Genomic DNA, 9,312 nt, shown 5'->3' with positions numbered 1-9,312 from the left:
CTATCGTAATTTTCAATCGATTAAAAATACCAGAAGCACCGTTCAACATAACAAGCAGCCATAGCGCCGAAACGTCATCGAGATTTCTCGTAGCTGTTAAATATAATAGCTGATACAATATGTATATCTTGTATAGCTTCGAAATTAATTTAAAATTATTCTTGGAGGAAATTAATTATAATTGTTATTACCACACGTGCTGCAAATAAATGATCGACATAATGTACGTGTGTAGGGAAGATGTATGACTCTATGCAATAACTGTTCAACGCTTGTTTCTGCGAGCCGTTTCGCTTCCTCGTGATTAGTATAATTACTAAATCTAGAATCCGAAGCATTTTCTTCGATCTAAATCAATAAATTAAAATACTATATACCATAATACAGGGTATTCCGTGTAAAGTGTTACAAGTTACGTCATCAAAATACACTGTCTACAACGTACAACTCTAAAAGGCTATACATGTTTGTATATTATTATGTTGAACCTTGTAAACTTCGCCTAGGCTACACTTGTTTAAAACCTGAACTTGTATGCCATTCTTTCATCGGCATGAATAATATAATTCTCTAGTAATGTTTGACCAAAGAGTTTAGGAACAGTCTGTATACAACAAAGTTTGTAGAAACGTTCAACTTCCCTACAGTTTCTGTTAGCTTGTGCATGCTGTTAGTGTATATTTATTCATTGAAAATGGAGTAACAGAATGTTACAAGAAATGATCATTTTGATACATAGAACACCATTTACTAAATTAAAATGTTGATCTATGTTACCGTTTGAAGAAAATTGTAAACTTCTGGTCCATGGCATCTAGGCAAATTTCGCGAAGGTCCATGTTTTGTATACAGTATTGTTTTCTTGGTATCGGTATCGTGTCCACGATCAGTCTTTATATGAAGTGTTTTCAGCAGATCGGTCACACGATATTGGAAGGAATTTGCGTGAAAAGTTTCGCTGTAATCTTTTCGAATTCGGCCCCCTATCTCTTCTATTTACACGTACATATACATATGTATATTTTACATTAACTCTAATAAATCGCGTTATTTAAATTAGTACTATGAGAACTAGTATGTCGCAAGATGAAATTTAAATAGGTTAGAAGATTCATAATTAAGTTACACGAAAACCATTATCAAATACTATCGATCAATTCACCATGATTTCTTATAAAAAATAGTAATTACCATTTGCTTCGATGATTAATACGTCTAACCCTGCTTTTCTCTTTAGTATATTGTATGCGCAAGTAAGGCCAGTCAATCCAGCTCCTATTATTATAATGTCAAAGTCGTTGTAATCTTCCGTAACGGATTCGTCATCGTCAAAATCAGAAGTCATACGTGGCTAGTATTATTTTTACGTTTACTCGCATTTCAATTCCTTTACGGTATACAGTTTGATCATTTTCGTCATTCGGTTTGAAGGTAGCAAATTTAAGAGACGCGTTGAATAATAAATGAGAATTGGATTGCGATAGAATGTACGGGATATTCGAGAACTAATAGTTGGAGTTTCAAACGAGACGCGAACGGTTCGTATGTATCTCGGTAGTTTCGAAAGGGTTGAGCAAGTTACCTCTGTCCCTGCATCCAAATGTCCGTTTCACGGGCTCGATGGTGAATGAGGTACGGTAGAAGGTGGTTTATTTAAAGGATATCCACGAAGATCCAACAATTTTGTCAGGGTAGCAAGACGAGATCAACTTTCATACAGAAATTTCAATATGTAACGTCTGAAAAATAACGGTTGCCATCGTCTGGAAACAGTTAGTCCCTTGATAATTCAAGCAACTTTTAACTGCAACCTTTATAACTCCCGAGATGGCTTCTTCTTCTTCCCTACCCTTCCGGTTCGTCCTAGAAGCGTTACTTTCTTCCGCCCCCTTTACGACTGGTCTACTCTCTCTTTACGGAGTTGTACATCTTAAATAATTGATCCTAACGTAGTTGCCGGCGTTTTTATAACTGTTTTACCGTCCACTGTTGCCGCTGTGATATGCATAATTTAGCTGTCGGTTTTTAAACTTAAGTCCCTGGACGTAGAGGTGTGAAAAGACGAAACAACTATTGGGAATCGATCCGTTTCATCGATACACATCCATAACTCTCTTCTATTACTCGTTGATCCCGTTCTTGTCTGCGCGTGGTCCGATTTACAGGAATAATCGAGCGATTAAGGCCAGATTCGGAAAGTTGCGTCGTTCGGTCGACATCGATATATCCTCTTCCTCGTTCGAAGAAAGCAAAGAAATCGAAGGAGCTTTAATTCAGTCTCAGCTTTGTTACAGAAGCGCGCAGCTATTTAGACGCACGATAACATTTTCGCCAAGAATAAACTTTCCGAATACCGGATGCAACAACGTCTTCCTTCGAGAAGAACTTTGACAGTGCCCCGCGGGTACATTACTAGGATTGCCGCCACCAATTGAACTCTCTCGACTTGCCGAGGAGCTGGTTCCCTCGTGTCTGCAAACAGAGTCGCCCGAGGCGACACCGCCGCGCCGCGCCGCGCCGCGCCGCGCCGCGCCGTTCAAACACCCAATCGCTCGATTCATAACGATGAAGTAACTCGAAAATTCTCCATTGTTAACGTTATTTGACTTTGCCGCGCGTTGGTCGAGCTGATCTGCATAATAGGTATTAATTAGATAGGTATTAATCGAATGTCCACCTTGGTAGAATAACTTGTCTAGCTTGATTCAAGTAGCCTGGCCGACGGACACTTGAAGACAGACTACTTACATACGATATAAAAGAAATCGATTAATCGAGAACGTTGAGAAAAGAATAGACCGTTTGGGAATGGTAGGAGGAAACCGCGAGTGTCGATTCGGGTTCGCGGGTGGCGTACGCTCGTCATCTTATCGGCATGCGGCACCTCGAGATTGGTCTGTCCCCTAGCTAGAGATCGAATATCATCGAAGCGTAGTTTCCCGGCAGGTAGTTTGATTTCCGTTGAGTTTGGTCGCTGATACACGGTTCGTCGCGTTCGTGGTCTCGCTTTATACAGCCGAAATTCCCAGTAAGATGCAAGAGGACACTAACAGAAGGAAGAAGCAACGGTGGCGGAGGAACGGGTGGCGGTGAGGTAGGGAGGAAGGGAGGAATTCGTAATATAGAGGGCCGCTCTACGACTCCGTTGGGAGGAATTCCGGGGTACGTTTTAAATTGCTGCATCCCCAACCTCCTTGTTTATGTATGCTACCGTGTTTCTTATTCTTGTGCGGCAGCGAAGGAGAGCGCGCGCCGCCCTAACTTTATGTGCACAGTGCCGGCATAAGTATGCAATCTATGCGTCGGTGTGACCGTATCGCTGTCTGCGTGATCGTACATGTGAAAGCGAGAGGTTTCGCGTGGTACGGGGGTCGAGGATGTATGAGTGGCCGCGCACACGCGATCGCACCCGCGCCCGCTACGTCTATGTATTGTATGGTGAAACGTGGTCCTACGTTTCCTCTCGGCGTGTTCCAACCGCCCCACGATCTGCCCATTTTCTCCCGTGGATTCTTTTCGTGTTTCGAGCCAGCTAGACTCTTTCTTCTTACTTCCACCGACCACCCTCCGTCCCGCTGCCGGCCAAGTCTTACCTCCTCCTTCGTCTTTGCTCCTCTGCTTCTACCTTCCGGCACCAATTGCTGTAATCTATGGCCTATGCTCGTGGATTTAACCCTGGAATTGAGCTACGGTGATTTGTATGGTTTATTAATATTGCACGATATCGGGAATGGAACTTGGCCCTGGGTTTTCATAGATTTTCAACGACGATCGAATGATTATACCTACGCGAGCAGCCAAGATGTCGGTTCACGATGTCTTGCAAACCAATTACTGGCAGCCCAGTTCCGCGGATCTCGATACTCGAAAATCGGCGGTGTTCGCGAAATATTTATCAGCTTTCGCGAACACGGAAATCGAGTTTCTCCGAAAGGTCACGGTGTTGCGAATAGCTGGAACATATTTTACATTCTTATTACATCGTAGGTTGCATTTGTTCTATGGAATATCCCTTGGACTGCGACGCGTTGGGAAGCAGTACCGTCTAAACCTGAACGACCAACTCGTGCTCCTGCTACACGTAAAGAAGATAGTTTGTATCGCGTTATACGTTAAAGATTTTGTCGGATTTGTACGACAAACGTAAGATGTCGTTGGCGAAAATGGCGCAAAACTCTTTACTCGACGTTTTTATCCATCAGCAAGTGAATCAACGACTGTTGAATAAATGAGGAATCGTGCGAGGCGAGAACGAGGGAATGTTCCGCGTGGAAAACTGTTTAGAAGAACGTGGAAACTCTGAAAATGACAGTCGCACGAGTCCTCGCACCGTGAGATATTCGGCTAATCTACCTCGACAAAATTACTTTTTCTCGTTCAACTAATTCGAAATGTGTTTACGTACCGATTTATTAACCATCATTTTCTTCTGTTTTTATTCAAGTTTTCGCTACGTACATAGTCGGCTATTTCTTTTACTCGTATGCAATTTAAAAATGTCCAGGCTTACGCAAAATAATAGTTGCGTGTAGAATCTTGGAGACCGCAACCGTTGTTGCGTTACATCAACGAAACATACTTATTACGTCAATTAGAAAAATAATATGTCACGGCCATGTAATTTCTGGTTTATTCTCATTTACCCCATTTTTGAACAACTGCGCCGGTCGTCTACTGTAGAGTAATTGTTGCCTTGAATCGAAGTTACCAACTGCAGCTCGCAGCCAGCAGCTGGCTTGATTATACGTATATCGTATGTATGTACGTATGTACGTTCGAGTCCCAACTTATTCCCTTTCGCTGGAAACGCACCATATTTTCCAGCTAGGTTAGCTACTCGTATCGTTAAAATCTGTTTTATAATTTCAGTTTCTTTTCTTACCTGGTACACACAGGAATAAAGTAAGATTTCTTCTATTCGTTGATTTACTTTGTCCGCGAATCTCGGCGGTGAAAAATTCATGTTTCTTTAAGGAGAAAGAAGCGAACGAAAAGAATATTTGCATCCTGTTCTTTCGTGTCTAGAGTGTCCCAGGAATCGTTAGCATTCTTACTTGGGCTCGAGGAATCAATTTTGTCGAAGAAGGAAGACTCGCTCGTCGAGGAAGATCACCACGTTCCGTCGTTCGAAAGGACGCGCAAGGACAGAGCTGGAGCTGCATCGCGAAGACCCGAGGCGAGGAGATCGAAACGCGGCAGTAAACCTACTAGGCGTAGGTTTTGATGGCAGACAGCGGTGACGAGTCGGCCGTGGACCGAGGATGAGGAGAAGTTGGGGGATCGGGTCGGAGGGAAGGTTTAGATACCTTGTCGAGGATAGGCTGCCGGTGCAAGTAGGTTTAATATTTGATACCACGAGCTGGTCATCCTGCCGAGGCGATAACACAGGCCCCGCGGGAACCTTCCGGCCAACATCCCTTGGAAAACGACTGCCGCCAAACTCGCTGGCCCTCGCCTCGCGCCTCTCGCTGCCCACTGCTTCCTCTTCCATCGTACACGTTCTATCTCGTGTACCGCTACCTTGTCCTTTCGTCTTCCTTCGGTTGACCCGTCTAGCGCAACCACATCACCTTCGGCTTTCCTACTGCCGAACGCCAAGGGCCGCCGCGCCGCGCCGCGCCGCGCCGGTTTCTTCCTTTTCCCCGAAACGAACGATTGTTCGTGTTCGCTTCGACCGATAAATACGGTTATCCCTACCTATACTCTATGGATGCACTGCTTGCAGTGATCGGTAGCAGCTACCCCATTTCCCATTTGCAGTGCGGATAAGCAAAATGAGAACAGGAATAACGTATTTATAAAGGTAAGCGCGTTACACCATTCACGTTTCGGTGAATATTTGTTGCGTTTGAAAAGTTTGATCGTTTACAGGCCAATGAAAAAATCAACTTGTGCGTTGGTCAATTGGATTAGAATACGAGAATCAAGAATAACGTGAAACGGCTTTATTCGTTTATTGGATCGACGAAAGTCCCGGAGCTTTGCGGGAGTAACAGAGGGGAACTGGGTTACGAAGGCTCCATGACACCTTAAAAATTCATTATGAAATAGCTCACACAAATCTGCACTTACTACGAAGGCACAACCGATCGAGTAGCGGTGTAGTCAATCGTTAAAATACTCTCGATTGGTTCAGGATTTCAAACGTACATTCGATCATTAATCCTTGTCAATAATATAGCGATCCGATACGTACTAGCGTTTTAGAAAATCTCCAAATTCGACCGCGGTAACAGCTGACCATTCGAGAAAAATGTATTATTACAGCGGATGTTGAAGTATTTAAAAAATATTTGCGTACGACTAAAAGACTATTTTAAATACTGATTATTCGAATCGACGTTGGTTAACCACAATTGAGCTGTGACACGGGCGGATCGATTATTTCCGTAAATAATGGACGGGCTCTTTTAAAACGAAACTGTACGAAGGTAAAAACATAACCAATTTCGGTAGAAATATGTATCTGTGTACGTCCGTTCTTTGAAAAAATGGCGCCGATTGCGATGACGTCTTACTTCGATTTGTGCCGTTTCACGAGTTGGCGTTGCGAGGACTTTTGCTCTGGTGCGCTAACATCATCGGGGGATTCAAGATAAACAAGACAACTTACCAGAACAAGTTTCGACTATCCCTAAACTCTAAAAAATTCAAGATTAATTCTAAAACTTATCTTTCGGCAAAGTTACCAACAGCCGTTCCAACGAGATGGGACACCGCGCGGAAACCCTTTTTGAAACTCATCGTCCAACGCGAGGGGGTGGGAGCGAGGATGTGTGCGTGTGTGTCGTACGAAACCGATATCCAGAAGTATGTACGCGGGTGGTGAAAATTACGAAGATATCGGTGTTGGAGTTGCGATTCGCGGGTGGCATCAAAAGCAAACGACGAGCGGCGGTGTTAAATCGAAGGACGAGCGGGGACCGACCGGTTTACGACACGGCTACTAATCCAACAACGGTAACGGCGACAGCCGGGCAAGAGATTTCGCGCGGTGATCGAACAAAAGCACGACGTGGAAGAAGAAATGTATGTAGTGTAGAATGTAGGTAGAAGACACGAGGCGCCTTTGACGAGACAAGGTTGCGCGGAGCAAGGTTCGGTACGCGAACGGGGGTGGCTCATCGGTGGCTAGGAAGGGTGTGGAACGATGGTGGGAGAGGATAGAAAAAAAGAGGATGGAACGTGCGAGAGGGATAAAAAAGGAGAGGTAGAGGGAGGGTAGAATGCAGGAAGGATGGACAAACGGGTGGTCGCGGTTAGCGACACCCACGCCAAACGCGAAGGCAAGGGCAAAGATGGCCGACGTGGATCAGATTAGGGGCGCACGCGTGACCGTGTTAGACTCCGCCTATGCACGGCGTATACCCCTCCGTTCCGGTTGTTCTCGACTCACCCCGTGGCGAACAACCCCTCTCGCAGCGAGCACGCGCCGATCCGCGAATCTCCTGGGTAGCCGCCACCCCCTGCCCCAACGTTTCCCTCTTCTTCGTCTACTCCCGCCATCCCCCGTGGAAGAGTTCATCCGCGGAGCACTCTTCGGCGGCCAGTCAGCGCCAAAAAGTGCAGAGCATCAGGACAACATTCGCGTATGATTCTGCCTGGCTAATTATACCTACCGACATAATATATTTAAATTCTGTTTACTTGCCGCGGATGTTCGATCGGTGATTGTGATACGTTGTGCGGACCAACGTGCCCGACCGTGTCATCCTACCTCGGGCTGGTGACGCTGTTCCTTTTCTCGGCAATGGACTTGTTTCGATCAACTCTGCTCCTCGATACAAAGTTATTTATTGGTATTTAGCGGAGTAACGACGTGCTCTACGTTTCTCTTGTGCAGTGCAAGCAACGCCGGATTTACTCAAACACCAGTCGAGATGTTCGATCGCCATCACTGTGACGGTTAGGACATAGGGCAGGGGGCAAAACAGTGCGGGTCGAACCGTGGTGCGCGCGATCACGTACAACCATGCGAGATCCACGATCGCTTCGGTCGATCGCAGTTAAACCGGCAGATTGATTGGTCGTCCGCTCGAGCTTGATAGAGATGAGTCGTATACCTCGTGAGAGAGGAGCGTAGATGTACCAAGACCGCGAGTGCGCAACCCTTTACGGTGATCCATCGTTTCTACCGTCGGCATCGGCGTCGGTGCATCGGAATCCTATCTAAGTGATACCGAGGGCAAAAGTACTTGAAGGCCGTAGGCTGCGAGGACATTGAGAATTCTTATCACACAGATGCGAACCGCGAATATTGCGGCGAAGAGGAAACGCAGCTATCGCTGCTAGTATCGCTCCATTCGAGGCTGCCAGTTTTCGACTGGTTTAGGTCTAAGTCCAAGAGCTTAGACTTAGCTGGATACAGGATGATGTACTCACCGGACAAGATGATGGGGAGCAAGGGACTTCACGGGGCACCGATCACTGCCCCGGGCTGTTTTCCTTCGGGGAGGTATTCGCCGCCACCTTACCGTGCCGCCCCGGACCCCATGCCGCCGCCGCCGCGACGCTGTATGCCTAATCCTACGGTGAGTAATCACCGCCTTCTTTACCAAATAATCCAAACTGTCTTGTTCACACGATACATACGCAACGTAAACTTTTATTTTCGACCGTGCAAATACCTATTGTTTATGTCGTAAGAATGTTGCGTCGCGGTCGGTCACGTATACTATATACCGTAACGCATGTTGGAAAATTCCAATTAAATGTCGTAGTAAACAATGCATTATACGCGAAGGGGTTGGCGGGTGAAGAATCGCTACGATACATTTGGGATGTAAGGTAGCGATAAAACAGACATCGAAAGTTTGCGTCATCCATTTTCATTGGTCTCGAGTTTCCCTCGACACATATACAACACAGTTTCTGTATTCGTCGTTTATCTTCCCGTCGCTTACGATACGTGCCACCAATGTGTACCATTTGAACTCTTTCGCCGAAATTTTTATGAATAATTTTCATCGGAAATCAATCTTCTCGATGTTTTAGCTCATCAATCTTGCACGTTTTTCGATTTAACTGTACTCGTTACGTACGGTTAACGATAATCGTGGACTTTCTTACAGGAAGCTATCTTTGAAAAACTTGGCGTACAAATACTTTTTCGAGCCACTGTACTATATCGTAAGGATTTAAACAGAATGGCAGTCGTACATTCGCTACCCTGACAGCTATGGTACTTTCCTCGACGTATCCACCACGAAGGCACGAATCTCTCTTTGCAGACTCTCTCTATCTTTTTCTCTCTCTCCCTCTATTTTCTCTCTCTCTCTCTCTCTCTCTCTCTCTCTCTCTCTCTCTCTCTCT

The 9,312-nt window shown here is 45.4% G+C and overlaps 1 protein-coding gene across 1 annotated transcript in view; it reads left to right on the top strand.

Annotated features, from left to right (window-relative positions):
* The first annotated feature begins 7,564 nt into the window (after positions 1–7,564).
* LOC128872366 (inhibitory POU protein) overlaps positions 7,565–9,312 on the top strand; it is a 31,662-nt gene continuing 29,914 nt past the window's right edge. Inside the window, exon 1 of the mRNA XM_054114983.1 lies at positions 7,565–8,531. Within this exon, the coding sequence (XP_053970958.1) occupies positions 8,370–8,531 (162 nt within the window). The 5' untranslated portion in view covers positions 7,565–8,369. The remainder of the gene's footprint in view (positions 8,532–9,312) is intronic.

This window comes from Hylaeus volcanicus, chromosome 1 (assembly GCF_026283585.1).
Source record: "Hylaeus volcanicus isolate JK05 chromosome 1, UHH_iyHylVolc1.0_haploid, whole genome shotgun sequence".
In the NCBI taxonomy this organism is placed as follows: Eukaryota; Metazoa; Arthropoda; class Insecta; order Hymenoptera; family Colletidae; genus Hylaeus; species Hylaeus volcanicus.
Note: the sequence above shows the minus strand (reverse complement) of the source record. Positions and strands in the feature narration are given on the sequence as shown.